Source organism: Anguilla anguilla, chromosome 8 (assembly GCF_013347855.1).
Source record: "Anguilla anguilla isolate fAngAng1 chromosome 8, fAngAng1.pri, whole genome shotgun sequence".
In the NCBI taxonomy this organism is placed as follows: domain Eukaryota; kingdom Metazoa; phylum Chordata; class Actinopteri; order Anguilliformes; family Anguillidae; genus Anguilla; species Anguilla anguilla.
The window spans coordinates 18,643,514-18,667,689 of NC_049208.1; the positions used below are offsets into that span (position 1 = coordinate 18,643,514).

At 42.6% G+C, this 24,176-nt stretch overlaps 1 protein-coding gene across 1 annotated transcript; it reads right to left on the bottom strand.

The window, feature by feature from the left end:
• Window positions 1-1,663: 1,663 nt before the first annotated feature.
• Window positions 1,664-13,761, bottom strand: pck2 (phosphoenolpyruvate carboxykinase 2 (mitochondrial)). The gene is made up of 10 exons (XM_035430873.1): window positions 13,730-13,761; window positions 7,718-7,930; window positions 6,828-7,012; window positions 6,121-6,327; window positions 5,735-5,922; window positions 5,120-5,282; window positions 4,636-4,851; window positions 3,912-4,049; window positions 3,051-3,146; window positions 1,664-2,764 (listed from the first exon to the last, which is right to left on the bottom strand). Exons 1-10 carry the CDS (start codon window positions 13,759-13,761, stop codon window positions 2,295-2,297), a joined length of 1,908 nt encoding a protein of 635 aa, XP_035286764.1. The 3' UTR covers window positions 1,664-2,294.
• Window positions 13,762-24,176: the final 10,415 nt, after the last annotated feature.

Below are 24,176 nucleotides of genomic sequence, written 5' to 3' on the forward strand. Positions count from 1 at the left end.
GGAACAGGAGGTGCGTAGCAGAGAGGAGGCATTTCAAGAGGAGCAGTCTCTATGGGAAGAGGAGAAGGGGCAGTTGGAAGAACAGATATACACAAAAGCGAGAGAGAGAAGGAAGGAGAACTGTGAACACCAGGAAGTGCACACGCTGTGGAAAAGGCTATGGGCAGAGCAGGATGCCATCTTTGAGACGGGGCGGAGAAAAGCCAGGGAAGAGAGGATGAAGAGTGAGGAAGAACAGAGGGAGGCATGGAGGAGGGAGACAGATCAGTGCGTGAGAGAGTTTGGGCAGTGGAGGAGGGAGAGGATACTGTGGATGAGAGAGAGGGGAAAAGAGGGGGAAGAGAGTGAGAAGAAAAAGGAACTAGACGACGAGTGGAAGAGGGAGAGAGACCTGTGGCAGAGGGAGAAAGAGAGTATGGACGATGAGAGGAGGAAAGAGAGGGAGGAGACATTAGAGGTGGAGAACAGGAGGCAGAGAGAGAGGGATGGGAGGGAGAGACAGAGAAAGAGATTGGGGGAAATATGGGAAAAGCAGAGAGCATTATGGCAGCAGGAGGAGGAGTTCATAGAGAGAAAGATACAGAAGCAGAGGGAAGACATGGAGAGGGAAAGAAGTGAATTAGAGGAGGCATGGAGGAGAGAGAGCACACTGTGGGAGGCAGAGAAAAAGAAGATGGATGATGAAAGGAGAGGGAGAGATGAAAAAAAAACCAAAACAATTAAGAACAGAACAGAGAAAGAGGAAAGGAAAGGGAGTGAAAGAGAGAAGTTAAGATTGGGAAGGAGTGAGATTAAGAAACCAAATCCATAAAAAGTACTGAGGAAATGTGAATGCCAGTACAGAAAAGATAAAAGGCAAGGATGGAAGGGAGAGAGGCGATATGAATGAAATATGATTTGACTGGCTACCATTTCAGTGGCCAGCCATAAGCACAAGATTGAGTACAGTTTCAGAAACCACAAAGTTTAAATAGTTAATTTTGCTTGATTTGTGTTCAAATAACCAAATTAAAACTTAACATTTGGCTGTTTTGTAGATTTCTGTAAACTGGCTAGCCAGTATTGCAAACCCAGAAGAATTAACATAAAACTATTATTCAATAAAGCCATGTTTGCTTCAGAGTCATTATTCATTAGTATTAATTATCATCTTAAGAGTAAACCTTGAATAACAATAAATCCTTTCATAGATTTGCACACATAAGTGAATGATACACAGTGCTAAATGGGTCAGTAGTGTTTTTGAGCCTTTAGATGACAAGATGACAACCTGTGACATCATCCTGATTCCAGCCCAGTTAGCTTTGCCAACAGCCTGTGATGGAAATCTGCCTTCGCAGGTTTTCCAGAACATAAAAATGAATGTTTCTCACTGCTGAAAGAATAATACAAAGAATGTGGAAAAGTCAGGTTCTCCTACACTGGCCATTGGAAATTGAAAGAACGAGGCTCAGCCAATAGCTAACAAAACAAAAGTAAAATTATAACGGCATACTGTGCTGTTGGCAGGAAGCTAACATTCAAAAGTTCTAACATGAATTTCAAGTCTTACTTTCTTTCTCGGTAGGCTATTTGAGCTGCACCAACTGGCCCTCTTTTTAAGTTATTACCAATGTGATGCAGAGCTAGTAACTTGATAGTCACACTTGGCCAGAGTAATGTTAAAGATGTTTATTCATTCAACACCAAAACATCATTGCATTTCTATTTTTAATAAAGGAAAGAAAATTACAGTCCCAGATCCTTCCATTAAACTCATACACAAATATTGGCTCTGGTCCCATATTTTAAGAAACAAATAAATCTGCATTTTTAAATGAACTTTAATTAGCTTAAAAAATTACAAAGTCACATTTCAAAACTCTTTGGTATTCTCCAAGGTCCATGTGGATGCAGTATCCCCAGGGTTTCAAGTGAAGTCAGTAGACTCCAAAAAGGAAAACAGGCCCACGTTTTGGTTAAAATTATTTAAAAAGTGATTTGTTGTGCTTTAATTTGTAAACATTCCATTAATGAGACACTTCATTGCATAGTGTTGATAAGGTATGCTCACAGACGGCGCTAGTTCACAGAGACTGCACTCAGAATGCTTGCTCACAGAGATCGCTGAGACTGCACTCGCTCACAGACTGTGCTGTAGTGGACAGTCTCATTCAGCTTAGATTTTCTGAGTTTTTCCATCTCTATTCCCCATATCTGGCTACATCAATCAGTCCATTCACACCCACCCCCCCTTTCTTCATCATCTCATTTTCCTCTCCTCCCCCTTCCTCTACCTTCGATCCCTCTTTCAGTTACTCCCTCACCCTCTCCTCCAGGGCCTTCAGCTCTCCTTCTACCTGAGGGGGGAGGTCAGCGCCAACCTGCTGAGTGAAGTAGGCCCGGAGCTCTTGGGTCTCCTTCTCCCAGAATGCCTTGGGCAGGCTGAACAGAGCACCCATGTCCACCTTCTGGCTGAGGCCCTGCAGGTTGATGGCGTCCTGTTTGGGCAGCCATCCCACCATGCTCCTGTCTGCGGCCTCGTCCTCCGTCTGCCTCCCGCACCGTCTGAAGATCCACTCCAGCACGCGGGCGTTGTCCCCAAAGCCCGGCCACAGGAAGGCCCCTGACTTTGGGTCCTTCCGGAACCAGTTGACATGGAAGATCTTGGGCAGCTGCGTGGGGCCCTTCCGTTGCTCCATGCTGAGCCAGTGTGCCAGATAGTCCCCGAAGTTGTACCCGAAAAAGGGGCGCATGGCAAAGGGATCATGCATTACGACTTTACCTGACAGAGAGAGAGATAGAGAGTGTGAGAGAGAGAGAGAAAAACACTTTCAAAACCAGAATCCTGAATTGCCCTTTCCTCATTTATGCCGTAAGCGTGATGAAAACATCTGCAATGAGTGAGGCATTAGCCCATGGGGCACGTATTCGACGTGAACAGCTTCAGAACACATCCAGCCATTTCAGTGCATTACAATGTAAATTATCGATTCAACTGAGAAATCAGTCAAACAACCATTCAATCGCTGAATTATAGCGCCACCTTGTGGACCTCTGCAGGTCAGTACCTTTGTGTTCAGCAGCAGCAGTAGACTCTGATCTCATGGCCGCCCCAACAAAAACACCATGGCGCCAATTAAAGGTCTCGTACACCAGAGGGACGCCTAGAAAAGGAAAGATGTTTTTTTTTTTTTTTTTTTTTTTTAAATAAACGTGGGTGAGCGTCAAAAATATAACAGCGCTCTCACAATGATGTACTCTTAAAGGAAATGGCAACACTATTCTTGGCAGCGGTTAGTACCCTTGGGCGCAGTCTGAAATATAAAACAGCACTTCATCACTGCAGCGATACACGGAGATAACACTTACTACTCTATAGAGGACCTAGTGTACAGAGTAGTGGATTTGCCAACAAATGTAATAGCATAGATCTGAATCCAGACAACTATTACTTCAGAATCAATGTAATAATTTCAATATCACGATGAGAACCCGACATTCAGCTGAATTGTTAAATATTGACAAATACACTAAGTCCAGAAAACTCACGTGCCATCAAACTTAATCATTCAGTACTTTTCTAGTCAATGTGCTGCTAGGTTCACATATACAGAGGGAAGGGGTTGCGGTTTCTAATCCACAGAGTCACTGATCTTTACAGGGTGTGAGTAGTTTCAGCAAGATCAAGCCAAAATGGAAGATTTAGAATCATTACAAGTTCCACAGATTCACATCATCTTAAACCGAATGCAGAACCAGGCTCTCGGGTGACTATATACAAGCAGCAGAACCTCTCTGGTGCACTGTATGTAAGGTGCAGAACCAGGCTCTAGGGTATATAAGGTGCTGTGAATAAAGCAAACAGTCGCTGGCTGTGTACAGGTATGGGCTTATTCCCATAGCATGTGTAGCATGAGTAATGTACCCACCCTCTGGTCTTCTGCCCCCAAAGATGATGGCATCAATGGGCACGCCCTCCTCACTCTCCCACTGCGGGTCGATAATGGGGCACTGAGCTGCCGGGGCACAGAACCTTGAGTTTGGATGGGCGCAGGGGGTGGGGTCACCTGCAGAGACGGAGAGATGGGGGCAAAGTGAGAGTGCGTGAGAGAAAGAAAATTATGCAGAAAGAGCATAAAACAGAGAGAAACAGAGAACGAGACCTGGATAGAAAACACATTTTATAATGGCCATACTGTGTGTAATCACAGGCTACAGCTGTTCTCCTTCAGCAACACTGTCTATTTAGTTTTGTGTGTTTCTCTTTCAATAATAACAGGCACCAACATCAATACTGTGAATATTAACACTATAACAGGTTTGTAACAAGACACTAAACTATGAAAGCGTATAACACAAGAGCTGGGGTGAGGTGACTGACTAAGTCTGAAAAACTACAGCACATTTTCAACAGATGGTGCTTAGTACCACATCTGTGGCTGTAATTACATTAGATTATAAGAGCTCGGAGACAAGAAATGAACGAAGTAGATGCACTTGAACAGCAGCAAAAGTGCTAATGTACAGGGCAGTGCAATATGGACATCAGAAACTAGCCTTGATTGGAACACTCCAGGATTATCCAACTGCACTGTGCAATGTGTTAATATATTAAACCAATAAAATGTTATTCAACAGTGAACGTAATTTTACCTGGCTTCCAGGACTTCCCGTGCCAGTCTGTGAGCGTGATTCCAGCTGGAGGGGGGTCTAACCCCTCCCACCACACCCCCCCATCGCTGGTCTCTCCTACATTGGTGAAGACAGTGTTGCTGGAGATTGTTGCCATGGCATGGGGGTTGGTCTTCATTGAGGTTCCAGGGGCAACGCCGAAAAAGCCGTTTTCTGGATTGATGGCCCTGAGTTTCCCTAGTGAAGGAGAAAGTAGAAGTGTTCAGGTCTCCAGATGACAAACATTTAGCACCTGCCTCCTTCCTCAACAGAACCACAGAATAAAGGGCTTCATCCTCAAGCTGAAGAGAAACAGAAAAGCCCAGCAGAAGATATAATTCCTGCCATATGAGAGGCCACTGACAAAATTACAGACTCTGATAGACTTCACAACGGAAACACCCACGTGCCTCGTGTCTGTCTCTGCCTCCTGTAGCCCACCCAGTTTCCCAGTATGACCTCTGACCTTGACTGTCGAACTTCATCCAGGCGATGTCATCGCCGACACACTCCACTGTCCAGCCAGGCAGAGCAGGCTTCATCATGGCCAGGTTGGTCTTCCCGCAGGCGCTGGGAAACGCCGCAGCTACATAGCGCTTCACTCCCTGAGGGTTGGTGATTCCCAGAATCTGACCAGTAGGGGAAGAGAGGGGGGCTTAGGACACTCACACAATTTATCAAAATGTATCAGGTCAGTGAGACACAGTAATCTAAGCTACCTCCTGACTGTTCAGTAGCCATTGTGCTCCAAGCTCCATATCACTAGGACCTCCTGATGTAAAACCCTGAATGTGATCCTCCATTCTGCGTGGCTGCAGGTGTTCCCACCGGGACCCAGAGGGCAGGCGGCAGATGTGCAGAGCCAGTGTGGTGTGCAGTGGTGTACAGTGGCGTGCAGAGCCAGTGTGGTGTACAGTGGTGTGCAGTGGCGTGCAGAGCCAGGGTGGTGTGCAGTGGCATGCAGAGCCAGTGTGGTGTACAGTGGTGTGCAGTGGCGTGCAGAGCCAGGGTGGTGTGCAGTGGTGTGCAGTGTGGAGCACAATGGTGTCCCGGGCCAGTCTCAGAGCGCCCCCTCACTCACCAGCATGTGTTCAGCCAGCCAGCCTTCATCCTTAGCGATGCGCGAGGCAATTCTCAGGGCAAAGCACTTCTTGCCCAGCAGCGAGTTGCCCCCATATCCACTGCCGAAAGACAGGATCTGCCGGGAGTCCGGGAGGTGTGAGATCAGAACCTTCTCCGGATTGCAGGGCCAGTTACTGATCAGGGGAGCTGGAGGCACAGCAGAGAGGAACAGAGGGAGAGGAGGAAAAGGGTGTGAGAGAAAGGGAAAGAAACAGTGGATGAGAAAGTAAGCAGAGAAGGCACAAATAAAAGGATATTTTCACTAAGGAGGAGAGGTGACAGTTAGAATAACTGTCCAATCAGCAAGGACCAGGCAGACTGACGAGCAGGAGGAAAGGAACGCACCTTTGAGGGGCAGCGGTCTTCCTAACGAGTGCTGACAGCGGACAAACTCCGCCCCCTGGGCCAGCTTGTCCATCACGGCACTGCCGGTGCGGGTCATTATCCCCATGCTGGCAACCACGTACGGCGAGTCCGTCACCTGCACCCCGAGTTTGGCCAGGGAGGAGCCCACAGGTCCCATGCTGAAGGGAATGACATACATCTTCCGGCCTTTAAGAGGGGTAGAAGAGGCAGGATGGAAGGACAGAGGGGGGCAGAAAGTGTGGAGCAGAGATATGAGTAAATGCACATTTGGAGATACCTTCCTGGTAGTCTGAGTCAGGAGTATGAGGAGTCTGAATCAGTACTGTTAAGTGGAATTAAAATATGATCCACTGTCCACTTGATGGTTAATGTGTGTTCACAAGATACGGCCCTGCTTCAAATTACAACATCCGCCATTCTGTCAGGTCCCACCCCTTTATAGAGTGTTACAGTTTGTAAGTTCGCGTTTTTGGCCATGGGTTCCCTCGTCGGATTTCCAATGCTTTTTTCCCGTAGGGATTTTGTTTTCTGCCCAAAATAAGGTCTGTGGCTAACGTAAGCCTATCAATCTGGTGTCTTTACAAATACACAAAAAGCCTTATTCTCCTGAACCATGAGTGACGGACAGGCCCTAAATCCACACTGGACTGGGATCTGGGCCGACGGGGACAGACTGACAGACGCACCTGCCATGCAGCCAGGGAAGCGATCCTCCCTTGCCTTCTGGAAGTCTCCCTCACTCATCCAGCTCCCCAGCTGGCTCTTGGCCCCCCCGCTGGGGATGGGGATGGTGTCCCTCTGGTCTCTGGTCACGATCACGGTCTTACTCTCCACTCGGGCCACGTCCTTGGGGTCTGTGCGTGCCAGCCAGCTGGAGCACGGGGGAGGGGTAGAACAGAGGGATCAAAGGAGGAAAACAGGATGAAAGGCAGAGGTAACAAAGCAAAAAAAGAAAGACAAAGACAAGAGGACAGATTAGCTCAGAAAAACACAAAGTATATTTTCAACCAACAGGGTCTGGAAACTACAGAAAATCAGGCAACAAAACTCCATTAAACTGATAGCAGTACAAATACACTATGGGACCTTGGGCAGATTAACTCATGAATAACTCTCAGCCTAACAGGTTATCCAGGTCCTTCCCGTTGCAAGATACACAGATGGGTTTTGTGTTGCGGCTAGAACATGGTAAGGTGTGACGTTGTCACAGCAAGAGCTGTAGGAATAGAACGTCACAGAAGCACAGCGAGAGGTGTAGGAATAGAATGTCACATACAAGCAGAGAGAGCTGTAGGAATAGAATGTCACATACAAGCAGAGAGAGCTGTAGGAATAGAATGTCATACAAGCAGAGAGAGCTGTAGGAATAGAATGTCACATACAAGCAGAGAGAGCTGTAAGAATAGAATGTCATATAAGCAGAGAGAGCTGTAGGAATAGAACGTCACGTGTGGTGTGAAAGCTCCAGGATGCCTGAGGCCACAGAGAGGAACTGAATGCAGTGACGTGCAACACACGTGTGACAGACGTGCACAGGTATGCACAGGTGGCCCGTGGAGGAGCCGGCCCCACTCACCAGTTCTGGTATTTCGGCAGACGCTTGACCATCCCATCCATCTCCAGGCCAGCCAGGATGTCGGCAGTCTCCTTGGGCGTCCCGGTCACCACGTGCACCGCGGCCGGCTTGCACTCCTTCACCGCCCCGGAGACAAACTCCTCCACTGCAGGGGGCAGGGAGGGCAGGGAGGAGAGGGAGCGCACCCCTACGGCAGCCCCCAAACCACTCCGTCTGATCAGAGACAAAAAACTATAATAAACATCCACATGGAGGTTGGCTGACAGACCATAACTGTCATATACTGACAATAGAGGCTCATTCCAGCTGATGACAGGGTTTAGACTGTGAGGGTGCAACAGACACAGTTATAAACCTCCTTGCTATAACCAGAATTTCCAACAGTAGTGATGTCAAGAAAGGCGACCTAAATGTAAAATTCTGTAGATTAAAAGAACATGTTCAAAGTTTCTGAGAGAGCCCCCAGGGCCAAACCCATCTGGCTGGCTGCCTACATGAAAGCAGGGATTAACAGGTAAAAATGAAACCAAAAATGGCAATGGAGGCCATTTCAAAATTTCAATACACAAATTTCTATTAAAACAAATAACCATTTTGTTCCCATTTTTCCCTTGTTTTCGCAGGGCGGTAAACACTGATAATCACACGTGGGGGGCGGGCAGTCCGAGCCTGGAGAGCACAAGTATGGCCCTTCCATAGATGGACTGGGACTGCATGGGTGTAAAAGTTGGCATTCTGACAGGGCCCAATCTCAAATAGAAACTGGGGGTAACGCTTAAATGTGGGATAATCCAGTAGGGCATTATGTGGGAGGCAGTTATGCGGGAGTGCCTGAAGCACAATTTAATTTTGTGAAAGATGAGACAGGGACAAATTTCTTATTGCCTTTGGTTTACATCACTAATTCAATACAACAATAATTTCTCTCATGCCTAGTGACAGGAGATTAAATACTTGAAATTTATCACACCGGGTGTATAATTCAAAAAGAAAATCCAGGGAAAGTGTATGGTTGGAGAGTCAAGAACATAATACGGCATGTAGCATGTCTCAAGTATACAATGATACAACAAAGCCCTTTTTCAAAATACGTCAGTTAAGTTTGAATCAAATTAAATGATACCTGTGGAGTAAAGTACATTTTTTGAGAGGATAGTCCAGCAGTCATTCAAAGCATTTGATGCAATTTCTACTACCGTGGCAACCAGAGCCGGACAATAGAGTAAAAGTCAGTCAGGCATGCAATGCACAGGAATGCACAGGGATCTGAACACTTAACCTTAAGGTCAAGCTTCAAGCCTTAATTTGTGACACTGCTGCTGTCCCCTTGGAAAAGGCCGTTTTCTGGGCACTACCCCTAAGATTCCAGCTGTACAGACGATTAATAAACATGACCCACAGAAATCAGGATAACGGATCTTCCCAGGAAATGACCAAGAGGTCTAAAAATTGCATGAGTCTACTATTCTGATGTTAATTTTTGCAGTCAGGCATGCTGAGCTCAGCTCACTTCTTTGCACAACATGCACTGGCTTGCTGTGAAATTAGCTGTTATAAGCAAAATGCTGCAAGACCTTGGGTAGGGGGATCATCAGAATAGTTATTTTGGTCCAGGCCTACATTCCAGCTGCTAATATATAACCAATGAGAAATAACTGTGACTTTGGAAAATATTATAATATCATAAGCTGCAATGCTGCCATTGCATAATGATGCCATAGAACATAGTATAAGGCAGTGGTTCCCAAACTTGGTCCTGGGTCCCCCGTGTATGCTGGTTTTCATTCCAACCACAATCATAATCCTATAAATTTAACAAAGTGCTCATTTTTCTTACTTAGGTACTTTAAATGCAGGACTGAGTTTGGGAACCCCTGGTATAATGGACCCACTATTTCTCAATCAACAAAAATGCAACCAGTCTTGTACAGCCTCAAGCAGACACACTTTACAACAGCACCTAACCCTGAATGCAACCAATGAGATCCAGGCCAGATGGAAAATATGAAGCAAAGAAAAGTTCCTGATCTGACATGTAGTAGTAGTATCGAGTGAAAACTGAAACACACAAGAAACCTGCAAAAGACTACTGGCTTCAGTATGGGCATCTCTACATAGGCTTTATCAGCTTTTCCTGAAAACAGACTGAAGTTGAACCGCCAAACACACACAGCCAGTAGTTAAATGAAAACTATGAGACAAACTTATAGAAAACTGAGGCTCGTTTTTAATATAAATTTTAATATTATTTTCTTAGCAATTTCCCTAAATCTTCATAGTCAGTGTGGAAATGCATTTCTTTTTTCTCTGGATAAAAAATAAATAAATGAATGAATGAATGATAATAATAAATTATTATTATTATTATTATTATTATACATACATACACACACATATATACACAAAAAACACAGATATAATCAAGGGTGTAATTTTATATACAAATGAAATACTGTGTTCAAATTCTCAGATTAACATCAATCGTAGTCTAACAGTGTTATATTGAATAGGCCTACATAACCAGAGATTGAACAGAGGAGTTATAAAACAAGAATTCTTATCTTATCCTGAAAACATGAAAGGCAATCAAAACAGTTGGCATCAAAAATGGCACCAAGCCATGAACCTGCCCAACCTGAAGAAATGGCTTAAAGGGGCATTTTATATTTTAGGGTTAGAGTGCTTACTATGTATGCAACACGAAATAAGGTGATTTGTGAGCAGTTCTGACTTTGGTTTTTCATCTTCAACAAGTCAGAGGAAGGATTAAAGGGAGATATGGATGGCTGAAAGGCCAAAACAGCATGAACACATGCAAAGACAGCAACCTTGAATAGAACACAGTCATTATAGCCTGGTGCCACACTTGAGCCCCAAGCTAAAACTCACACCAGAGGGAAAATCTGTTCTTTGTAGACTTTCCACATCTGTTCTACACCACCCTGCTTCTGAAGCAAGAGCAGCAAGCACCAGTCCAGAGTACAGACAATCAGAAACCAGAGATCCTCCATGGCATAACAGAACTATATAAAAAGGCTGACATGACTCTTCAGTGCACAAACTACACAGGATGCATGAGGCTAGAGAATGAACAGTCTTTCAGGACTAAACTGGAGAGAGGAGTGAACTTTAGCCCAGTGTCAAATATGGGGAAACAGTGCACTGGCAAAACAAGAACAAAGGTCCAAGGGTTTGGGGCTTATCCATTTCTCTCATGGTTTTACATTCAGTGGTCACAGCTCCTGCCCATATCTGAAACTGAGCACGGGCCATGCACATGGAAATGTGCACACACACCACCACCGTTTCAGTTGTGCTCAAAGCCTTTTTTTACTTCACCATTCAATCCATTTTCAACACCTTCACTCTCACATTAATTCCCCCTGTCAACGACCCCATTCACAACATCCACCATCTCTCTCACTACTCACTGTAGAAAAGCATTACCCCATTAACCTGCCTTTAACCCCCAGACATTGTGCTGTTCTGCTGAGTCCAGCTTGTCTCTACTTAGCATTGTTATTGAAACCCCACCTGTGTGTGTTTTGTGTGTGCACATACATGTGTGCGCATGCTAGTGACTGGGCCTCACTGTGCAGGTCACATGGTATGGGAATGCAGACCTAAGCGAAGAAGAGTGTCAGTATAGGGTCAGAGTAAGAGACAGACAGGGGTGAGAGTGCAGTGATAACACTGCTGCTACCTGGAGCTTTGTCTCAGTTCCTGTAGACCTTTGCACTCTATCCTGTTTTTCAGCATAATGCATGGGGTCAAAGGCACACCCCTCGAACAGGACCAATCACTGCGCAACATCAGTAGTCACGCCCACTGGGGCACTTCCCTCCCAGGTCCCAAAGTTCCTTGTTAATTTGCCAATAAGGCTGACAAAGCTATGCATGCCTACGTGTATATGTGCATGTAGCATCTGAGTACTGCAAACCAATACAGGCCTACACAGACATGGTCCAAAGATGCGTGCATGTATACAACAGCAAATGCACACAAAATAGGTACTTATACAGACAGATGGATGGACAGAAGGACACACTAGCAGAGAGCTAGAATGCACATTCCCATGTTGTTTAGTCTGCCTTCCCACCTTACCGCTTTCCTTACACCGGTTTTTATCAGATCAATAGTGTCTTTACTGGCAGCCCTGAATAGTACTTGTACCAGTTCCTTAATCACCCAAACTACCATCCTGTTCTAAAGGCATTGCTGCACTATGTGCAAGAGCGCCAACTCACTCACCTAGGTTCATAGCACTTAGCACATAGACAAACAGCAAAGCAGCACCTAAAGCTGGAATGACATGTCCAACAGGTCTTCATTCAGTGCCCTTACTAAAATCATCCTGCGCAATGACACCCACCACTGCCACACAGTGTAATTACAAGCAATTGTCTGCTGAATACAGGCTACTAGCAGTTTGTGTCCATCGCAGTAATTTGAGACACATTTTGAGGTGGAAAATCCAGTTTCAGAAAGCAAAAGCCTTCCCCAGTATTTTGTTCCAATCATGTGGATTTGCCAAGTAGCACAATTCTTCAGCCAGGAGATAAAACTAATTAGTGAAAGCAGCAGGCTCAGTTCATCATGGGTGGAAAAAAAGACATGGCAGGACTTTTACTTTCTCATCCCAGGACTTTTCACCTCTGGACCCACTGTCAGAATAAACCACTGACCCAGCATTTGGGGGGGGGGGGGGGGGGGAATCCCAACACAAAGATCATAAAGACAGAGTGGCGTGGGGGCTCAAAGACAGTAATAAGTCAGGGAGGGGAGGAGGAAGAATGGCACATGGGAGGAAGAGAGGTATGCAGCTAAAAGCACAGTCAGGCAGCAACCTGCAATACAGACTCAGTCTTGCATCATCGTTCCAGGAGACCAATGCGAAGACAGGCACAAAGTACTGATGTCTTGTGGAGAAACCTAAACGTATTCTGTGTTACAGATATCCTCTTCTACAATGATGGTTTATAAAGCTACCAAGAAAGTGACTCGATCTGCTGAAATGTGCAATCCTTGACAAATAAAATACCGCCCCCCCCCCAAAAAAAATAAAAATAAAAAAAATATATATATATACATACACACATCACGATCAAGCCAACCCGCTGTGATCTTAATCTTCACTATTTGTTTTAGCTAGCTGTCATATACATGCATGAAATATTGTGAATCAATATTGATTATTTAATAATTAAATAATATGGTAATGCATATTGTCTTTATGAAACGTGTATCGGTAGTTTCCATATATAAAAAAACAATTTTTCTGGTGACTGGGCATGACATAACACCCAAGCGAACTCAAGAATTCTCAGAGTGACGCTGCAGAATGTTTCGATACACCCTCTCCCCTCTGTTACACACTGTGATAGCTCCCACGCCACAGTAAAACCACCAGCCTGTTACTCTACGGAGGCACAGCGTCAGCGGCTCGACCCAAGCCCATATCACTGCCGGCGGTGACTGTACCACACTCATACATGTTTACTCTTAGATGTGCATTACTCCCGAAGGCTGCTGTAAATTTACACAACTTGGTTTGCATCAATAGATGCAGAAGGACGCAGGATCAGCGCTCAGGTTACCAGCTACGCCTGAAAACCGTATACTTATTTGAAAACATTTCTGTGAAATCCAAGCCCCAAAGTACATCTACAGAAGAAACTATCCGAGTATGTCGCGCTCTGTTACATGCTCACAGCACAAGTACTCATCCACGTCGCCCATTCAGCCAATCTTTTCAACGTTTACGTTGGGTCAGCTCATTAAAATGCAAAAGATGCCTAATTTGATACAACTTCGGCTGGCATGCCTCGTCGTGACTGAAATTGGTCACAGGCCGTATTGTAGATTTAATATGAAGTATACAGGCCTACACTACAAAAAAGACACTTAACTGATGCAAACACGCCATCAAGACAGTTCAAATAATATGCAACATTACATTGATTTGGTACCCAGCTGGACGTTGCAGTACAGCTAACTTTGCAAGCCACTCACCTTCTTAAAACTCCAAGAAAAAGGCAGGACATCTTGCTCTTTACGCGTGGACAAGTTTTCAAATACTGGAATGTTGGATATTTCCAAAAGAATGACTTCCTGAGCGTTTAAAAAAAATTACTCAATTATAACTTAGTACAATGATAAAAAAAAATCTATCCTTGACGTTCGCCGGTTTAAAACAGTTGATTCGAGAATTCGTGTAGATTAAATTGCACGTGTAGTAAGCGATCTTTTCCTGTGCTGTTTCTAGCTATTTGGATTATGCTAAAAAGTTCTCCCATGTGAAAAAAATAAATGTCTGCAGGTACTGATTAAACACTTCATTTTATATAAAACTATCGGTTGTGCAATGTAATTAGGCTACTTAGCCAGCTAGCTACTTCAGAAAGCTAGGCTACGTCTGCATGCGTATAGCAATCACATGCAAACTTTGTTCAGAGAACTTCTGGCTAAATAACTTCTTGAATTACTGTCATACTAACATTAACATTCACTGAAATTAAAAGATCGATTAGACAACGCAGACGATTCGACTACTCCTCCATCTCCGTTGCTGCCCTGACCCTGATGTTACTCCCTCCCTCTGCCTAGCTCTTTATAACACGCAACCCGAACTTTGACTCTTCTGACAACAGGCGGATTGTAGTTCCTGTATGAATGAAACTCTCGCCGGTGATGCGCACACTCCGCTGACTCCGTACTGCAGCTTTATGGGAAACTGCTGTCTCTAAATGGGGCGGAGTCCAGCGTTATTTACACCTCTATCAGGGATGAGGTTACCTGCGGAAGGATATCCTATCCAACCTCCGGGGCTAGTTGGCAGCATCGCGGTAAAGTGGAGCGAAATCTTTTCCATGAACTAAATGCCGACCAGATGATGCGCAATTAACGTCATTTTTTGTCACCCAAACAAACTACTTTAGCCAAGTTTGTAATAGCGTACGCGCTGTGCACAGCTGGAGCGCAAACGCCAATCATTTCGGCATGGTGGAAAAACAAAGAAGAGGAGGATCTCTGAAATATCCTCCTCTGTTTCTGTTGAGGGACCGAGAGAGAATCGACGAAAAGCTGGAAAATACAATTTATTTGGAAGATTGAAGATTCACACATTCATAAACACCGTTCTTTAATTGTCATTTCTCGAGAAAGACTTAAATATGCCTTAATGTGCTCAAATGTTTTCTTACCAGCCACACAACAGTGATACCGATTCCCCCCCCCCCCCCCCCCCCATATGAAAGCTCCTCCCCCTACCAAAGATGACCCTTTTTGATTTTCTTAATGTTTGTCAGTACAGGCCATTATAGGGGCTTTTGTGCACATTAGCTAGATCTGGAATAACTGAAAAGGCACACACATTACAGTAGGCTAGGGTTTTTTTTTCTTTTTGTCTTGTGTACCATGGGTTTTGGCCACTGTAACCTCACCTACATGATGTGGTTCAAGTAAGTTTGTAAAGAGATATGGTAGAATGTTTAAAACAAGAGTTACCAGGTCATATTGGTGGCCAAAAACAGGTCAGTCTAGGCTGTAATTAAATGATAAAGAACTTATTCCTGGCTATATGTCATACAATTTCAAGGTACGCACATTTACATTACTACCCGATTGAAACTTCTGTATAAACACCCACCAACCATGTCCTTTGCCCTGGGTAAGACCACAATGATCCAAGTCTCTGTGTCCTGCAGTTCTGGAGGTCTGGAATTCAGTATTCCCAATTAAGAACTGGCCTTGACAGCAAAAGCATGACTTCTACATTAACGGAAATTAAGTGTCAGACTGCAGCACATCACCCATCTTACATGTATCCCATCACAAAGACAACGTCCTAAGTGTACTCACCTGACAAGGGGCAGTTATAATGGAATGAGACATAGGGCACGTTGAGCATGACAGCATGACTGTGAATTCTGGAAAATGTTTCATTCTCCTTTATGAAATCTACAACTACAAAACTGTGATAAGAAGATGTGGCCCTCACTGACTCAAGTACTGGCCCACTTTTTATGGGTAGATACCAAGTCCAGTAGCAAAAAACAAGACAAAAAAGAAAGACTACAGTTTGCACATTATTGGTTTTTAATTATGTTAGCTTTCTCATCATGCTGGTTCAAATTTTTGCTAACACTTTACAATAAGGTGACATGAATTTGCATTAACTAATGCAGTTGCTAACTACTAACTACTGAAAAGTTAATCTGTACAGTTTTGTTAATATTTTTGCACATCATTAATTCATGTTAATTACTTTAATTAATGCCAATTCTTATTGGAATAAAAAAAAAACTCTATGTATTTGTTAATGGTTAACTAATAATAAGTTCATCCTATGTTTTACTTTAAAATTTTGTGGACAAATGCTTGATTGTGTATCCTTTGTGTGTTTTCCTTGTATACATTTCACACATTATTTGAGAATTCATTATTTATTTTACTATACGTAATACACAGCAGAACTGAAAAACAGCAGCGCAAACACTATGTTTATGCTGCTGTTTATTTGTATGATTATGAGTTTGAGGAGAGCAGCATTCTGAAAATAGGCCTGGGAGCAGTCTTTATGAAGAGACTAGAATCTTTACCAAATGAGTATGCCCACAGAAGGATAATCATTTAAATTTTTTGAGATTGCCAAGTACTGTGGTTTTTCAGATCAGGACTGTTTAGCCAGGGTGACAGTAGCTTGCGTTCCTGTGGTAGTTCCAGAAGAAGAGCAGTCAAACAAGTGTGTAGAACATGTTGTGTTTATATCCAATGTGCTGTACCAAGAGAAAGAGGGTATTATCAGGAGATATTTTTTAGTTGACTCACTGTATACTCAAAATGCACGTATGGCGTAGTAGATTTAGGTATACTCAAGGTGCATGCAAATAAGCTCTTTCCTCAGCAGTAACATAGGACAAAACAAATTGGCCTTAAATGGGTCAAATGTTAGGTTATACTGTACATACATACTTCTACATACATTTACTCACATTATGAAAGAATCACATAAAAAAAATTGTATATGTCTGATGAGTGTTAGTGTCTCAATTTGAATGTCTCTCTTAAGAAGCCAGCTATCAACAAGTGCATAGAAACCTTGAATAATAATACTATGTAACTTAATATAAACACAGCCTACTGTTACACAAACTCCCTGCCTTCTCTTTCTTTAATGCACACGCGCACGCACACACACACACACACACACACAACAGCACACACACACGCACACGCACACAGAACAGAACATTCAAAAGGTTGCTCAATTTCCATAGACAAATACTGAGCTGGTCTGTTGAAACTGGTTTATATGTGATTAATTAACCTGATATGAACTTTAGTCAACTTTTCTCTTGCCCTCTCTTGTCCTCTCAGAGTTTAGCCTTTTTTTTTTACATTACCCCAGAAACACTCATATTTATGAACTCACTTTTGTCTGTGATTTTATTTTGTCTGTCCTTTCATTTCCTCTCCTGTCTGTTTTTCAAGCTCTCACTGTCTCGCTGTCCATCCTCTGCCCTTCTATGCTTCCAAAGGAGACCTTTGATTGCTGGCTCAGATCTGGCACAAATTGAACACAACCTCAGGTTTGATTTCATGGCCTCTTAATATTGCCCAAAGACTTGTGGAGCAGTCTGCCCTTGTACAGAAGATGAACTTTGACCTTCATGGATTCAGTGCATAATGATACACAGATTTGAAAGGTTTAAAGTATATATTTTGCACAGCTGAGGAAGCAATCCGTGCATCATAGTAGTGATAAGAGACAACCGTGAAACCAAGCCTGGGAAATTTGAAGTTCCAACCCATCCTTCTATTTATGCAGAAAAAGTCATTTGTAAAGGTACATCTTTTGTTCCCTGAGCCAAAACAACAGTTTGTCAAACTATATTTCAATATATTTCAGAAAGAAACATACATAAATACCTTACATATGCAACTACCTTATCATATACATTGTAAGTATTCAGTGTTATCATGCCGTGTTGAGCGGTGTTTGTTTAGTCAGGCCAGAATGCAGTAAGAGCCAGGTCCTTGTTAGATGTGCTGACCAATCACAATAGGTTGTTTGTTCATTTTATTCTAAAGATCGATTTGTTATGTTTTATCCGCTGGAGAGCTTCTGTTTTTCTCAAGGTAGTCACAAAGAGGCCTTGGGTGTCAAGAATAAAACCCTTTCACCAAACTGTGCATGGCAACACAAGTCAATCCATGCTGTGGTATCATATGTGTTTAGGTCTTTTGTCGCATGCACAGTGCAATACAATATGCAGTAGAGATGGGTAGAGAAGCCAATTCATCCAGTATTTTCGGAGGACAGTTTCAACAGGTAAAAGTCAGGAATCAACATTGGTCTCATAGCAGGCAAGGGACAGTATGGAAACAGGGCCTTGAATGAAACCACTGATAGGCCTATACCTGTTTGTTTGAAAGTTTCGAAAATGACCCTGTCCTCATTTTCACTCTGTACTGTACCAGAGATTTATGGTGTCAGGGTCAGAGATTATTTTTCATTGAGTTCACTTTATGAAACAAGAACCAATCAAATGAAAGAATCAAACGTTCATTTAGGATTTTTCCAGGCCTGGACAATTTGCATCTCTGTGGGAATAGTCATTTTTCTGAGATTCAAATACATTTTACATTAAAAAATATACATGTTTATTGTGCATGACATTACTGTTAGTCATCAGTTGTTAGAAATCTATTTAATAGATTTAAAGAGAAACTGCTCTGAAGAATACAGTATGATATGCTGTGACTTACCTTCAAGGATGTGGTGTTCTTTTTCCTATCATCTTTCATGTTAGAAATACGAACCTGCTAATGAGGAGCTCCAATAAGTTGTCAAAGTGTCTATGTCACCCAGAGACAAAGACCCGTGCAAGATCTGTGAGGAACTACTTAGTATAATATACTCCGGATGATCAGACACATACCAGCAATAGTGCATTAGCTAAACTATCAGATCTTAAAGACCAGTCAAGTGATTCAGTGATGAATTATTTCAGCACCTTTCAGTAAAGGGACAATATATAAAATGTATTCTACAGATGAACTTTCCATTTTTTTCATTCCTCTGTTGTTTTCTATGCCAGTTATATTATAGGACCATGCGAACCTCCAATACTCTATGAAGACAAAAGCAGCAATCATCATAGCCTTCATTATCTTGGCCAATCTATTGGTTTACAAAGTGCTTGGTCAACTTTTTACAACCTTTCCAATAGATATACTGTATATTTTATTAAAATATTAGGCATTCTCCCTCATAGCTAGGATTAGATTAGTTTTTAAAGGTGATTTTTTAAGTGTGTTTGGAGGGTGATGCACGAAGTTATTTGGGCGAATTCCTCACTTGCTAAAACAAATTTCCAAACAGTGATAAGCCTAACCACCTCCTGTGAGTTGCGCAGTCAGACTTCGATTTCGACCCACCTGTTACACAAAGAACAAACAAATAACAAACACGCCAATGGTGAAATTTAACCATCAAGGTGCTGTCCCTAATGCTATGAACTGGTAACGACATGTAGGTCTGCCATATATAGACGTTGCTGTTTTTCTATGGCGGATAAGTTGGTATAGGCTATTACGTCTATCGACAGAAAAGCGCCATCCTGTCATCTAGTGGACAATCGTTAAATCGCATATTTGCAGCATTTGGTCTGGAGCTCTCTAGCTTTTTTTTCTAGCCAAACCACACTTTGGGGAATATTTTAAGGTTATGTTTACTTAATATCTGAAGTATTTGAAGAAAGGCATAATATCTTACTGCTTGTTTTTATATGCAGGCTTAATTTTATATTTTTTAATTTAATTTAAATATGCAGATTTAAGTGTTATGAATCCCATTAATTCTATACCCTGGTAAAAAAAAAATATACAAAACAATAAAGTGGTTGTTCTGTACTTTCTACTTTGAACTAATTTATCGGGGACAGCGGAGGTCTCTTGCTCAGACGATAAGACAGGCCAAGCCACTGCAAATGCCAAACTATAATTCCCGCAGTACCGCAGGAAATGTTAGTCTTTCTTGTTACAATCAGAACGCCTGTAATTAAGTTTTATTTATCGTTATCTTACTTTCATTTTAATTTTTTGAATGGTGTCACTTATTCCGTCAATCTGGTAATATATTTTTTGCAGTCGGGGCTGTGACATATTTCGTGTCACATAGGTACTCTTCTGGAGACTGGAGACAGGGGACAGTTCAGCTGCCCGTGGCGCGCAGATTCATTCATTCATCCATTCATCCATCCATCCATTAATCTGTTGTGAGCCAGGAAAACAGGTAGCAGATAAAATGTATTTACGTTGCAAATGCTGAATGTATAGAATTTCTCAGACAGTGGATGCGACCTATAATTAAAGCTGTGAATTTTAGTGAAAAACTAAATGTATTACAGGCAAATGCATACAATGGCCTAACATCCCTAAAAGCATCCACGCGCACGCCATTTGCATAAAAAGCTCGGTCAAACTATCTGCACTGCGCGGTCCATATTACGCTACGCGGTTGTAATGCAAATGTAGGCTATATCAAATAAAGCTACTACTTGCAATGTCAATTCTCCAGGGGAAAAAAACAGAATTAAAAATATTCCGGAGTGGAGAATTCAGTACTCCGAAATGGAATATACAATACTCCAAAATGGCAATGAATGTAAATCCATGCTGTTTTTTTTAATTCCGTAAAATAACCTAATCAAATTGTTTTCAGAAAACTCGACTAGATTCTTGGAGTCCTGTTTCCCTTGTATTTATGCAAATTCGTTTGTGTATTTTTACTTCGTGTATTTGGAATTATGGTTGAATAAGAGGGGTGAAGGGCAATTTTTTATTAGATTGGTTTTCATAGCCCTATACCTTCCAGTGCCAGGTTGTTTTCTGTGACTGCAGTTTGACTTTTGTCCACAAGATGATGCTGTGCTCAAGCCACTCCTTAATAGTGCTGTGTGGCATGTTCACAGTTGACAGATTGCTTTTCTTTGCATCTGTAGTTCAGATTGGAGTATAATTGGTATATTATCTGTTCGGTCCAAACTGTGGCCCAGTTGCCTGCCATGACAGGGTTGAGTGTTTGCTGAAGGAAATTAACCCACATACCTAGACGCTATAGGAGAAGATGAACTCTGAGTTGCCTGTCTTAAAGATTTTTCCCTGCATTTTGAACATGTGCCTGCCTGTCTGTCTGTATGTCTTTGATGTGTGATGAATCTCCCCCCGCCTCTTAATCATGAATTAAGAAACCACACAGCTGATCTACAGACCCATTTATCCTGACCATCTTTCATAGCTTAGATTTGGTTTATTTGACATGTATACAGTTAGATTTGTGCTGGGGCAGCTCAACTTAAACAGAAGAGTCCTATGGGATTTAAACCTGCAGCTCTCTGGTGTAAAAGCTGCTGTGGCACATCGCGCCTCTGGTACAGAACTGTGTGAGAAACATGGACAGCATGACAGGATGCACACATGCAACTTGCCCTTCCCTGGGCCACCGCAAATGGCCAGCATCTTTCTGCTTGACCGCTGCTGTTGTGTCACTGTCACATGGTCGCTGTGGTACTGCTCCAGTTGCACACTGCGATGCCATACAAAGTAGGGAAGGCTGATGTTTTCTGCTAATTGCCTTTCTTTGATCAGTGGGAAATTGTTGAAGGAAAATCCATGTACAAAAATCCTGGTTCGTGTGGATGAAAAAAGAGCTACTCTGAGCTAGACTGGGTAAGTGTTTAGTGAGTTTTTATCAGCATTGCAGTCAGTCCAATGGGAGGGGCTGCAGAGTTTGGATCACACCCATGCAGTCTAGTGAAGTGGTTCTCAGCCTCGGCCCTAGGAGACTACTGTGTATGCTAGTTTTCGTTCCAACTACAATTGCAATCAGAGAATTTTAAAAGCCTGTTCAAATGAAAGACTGAGGTGAATCAATAGGCTCCAAATTAGGTTGTTGAACACGTGTTTAAGTTCTTTCATAATTCTTTCCTTAAACTGATTAACACAATGCAGACTGGTTCATTGTCATTTGCTTTGTCATTGAATTCCTCATTATCTATGAAATTGTTCATTTTCATGGCCATGTGTTCACACTTTCACCAGTTAGGAGACAGTTTATTCACATCTGTCTTTAATTTGATCAGTAAGAAATATATTTTTACCTCTTTTTTTGTAATTGCTTGCAATATAGCACAAGATATACAATGTGAACATTGGGCTTTTATTCTTCATGGCGTGCATAGCTATTTCTGACATAATGTGTGTTAATAATCCCTCTGAACATGAACAGCAACTAATGAAGAAAAATGAATGGCTTGTTAAAATCTTGGATTGTAATTGTGGTTGTAAAGAAAACCAGCATACACAGGGGGGCTCAGGACCACGTTTGGGAGCCACTGTTCTAATGAGCTCTTAGCAGTAACAAACTCATCAGAGTTTATAACGGTCTGATTTGAAGTGCCACAGAAGTCAGTGCCAAGATCTCACATTTCATGTGTTGGTGTAGCTATATGTAGCAGTGTTTTAAGGGGATATTTCTGGAGTGTAAATTGTGTACACTGTGTTACATGAGATTGTGATGTGTGTGTAAATCCAGCAGTATTGTGTTACAGGAAAAGGTGTTTGAATTGCTGACCAACACACACACCAAGATAGAGGGATTACAGACACGGATCTCAAAGTAAAATGGACAGAGTAATAGTCTCAGTAAGCCCAGTCATCCATGAGTAATTACTGCATGTTAATCCATAATAATAATTCTCCTTTTGACCGATCCATGTATGATAATAATAATGCTCCCCTGGGAACAATCATTTTCATGCTGGTTGATTCTGTTTTTTTCCCCACACTACTGGCCTTCATTTAATCTGGGGAACATAGAGAAGTTGCTGCCCATTCACAGGTGCTTCTGATGAAAGTGCTGTATGCGTACTTTAGCTACCCTTAGAAGCAGAAGGCTGGGTACAATCTGTACACACACTCTCTGCGGTGTCACCTTCCACCTACTCACTGCTTTGAGCATGATTGACAGGATCATATTTCTGTCCTTTGTCTTTATTGTGGTCTTTCTGCCTTCAGGCTGTTTTGCATGACATCATCAAGAATTATGACAAGATCAAGACTGAGTGACTTAACACACCACTACAGCACATTGATGCACAACACAAAAGCTCAAATATACTGTGGAGGACCTACCGTGTAAATGTTTCATCCACTTTTACAAAATAAAGTCACGAAAGTAAATTTAATCAGTTTGTAAGGTAGTTTTTATTTGTGATTGTGTCCCATCTGTGACAAAGTTCACATTACACAACAAAGTGTGGACCTAGTGTTTCACAGTGCCGAAAGAAACAGATTAGTCCCATATTTGTCAATTTTTCGTTTGAGTTCCATCTGAATATAGCACCATTCCTATCTTACTGCCATGTTTACATCAATGGATTTCCCTGTCAAATCATAACAAGGTAGATTTAAGTTATATTTCCAGGGCATCCTTAATTACCAGGTACCAATTTGTGCAAATGGAATGGATTTTCCAGTTAAACGTTGGGTGTATAATCCTGTAATCAATAGCTGATTACATCTTAAGGAGGCCAAGATAAAGCTCAAGGCAATTAACATTAATGAAACAAGGTCAATAATGCCCTGAGTGAGGAAAGGGCTGTCAGGTCTTGCACCCCACCCCCACCCCATGCTTAGCCCATTGTCCCATAGTGCATATGCATCACAGTGTGCCATAGAATCTGGTCATTATTAGCACTTGATATCTTAACAATGAGATTACTTATATCACTGAGTTTTCCTGACTCTTGTCCAATGCATCCTGGGATAGGCTCCAGCACCCCCCGCAACCCTGATCAGGATAAGCGGGTATAGACAATGGATGGATGGATGGATATATCACTGAGTTTGGTGTGAGCAAACAATTTGTGTGGGTACAATGGTTGCATTTAAGCTACCGTACTCCAATAGGAGATAGATTTATGCTATTGTATCATTCAGGAAACAGTCCTCTGCACTGATGGTAGATGTATACTGTACCTGAAGCACTCCTCTACACTCATGGTAGATGTGCATGAAATCTGAAGTACTGCTCTACACTGATGGTAGATGTGCACGGCATCTGAAGCACTGCCACACTGATGGTAGATGTGCACAGAATCTGAAGCACTGCTACACTGATAGTAGATGTGCATGGAATCTGAAGTACTGCTCTACACTGATGGTAGATGTGCACGGCATCTGAAGCACTGCTTTACACTGATGGTATATGTGCACAGAATCTGAAGCACTGCCACACTGATGGTATATGTGCACAGAATCTGAAGCACTGCCACACTGATGGTAGATGTGTACAGTATCTGAACTGTGGTCTTACTTGCACAGAAATGCTGACACAGTATTAGTGTAGTGATCTAATTACGGTTGGGTTGAAACATAATATGCAGCTACACTG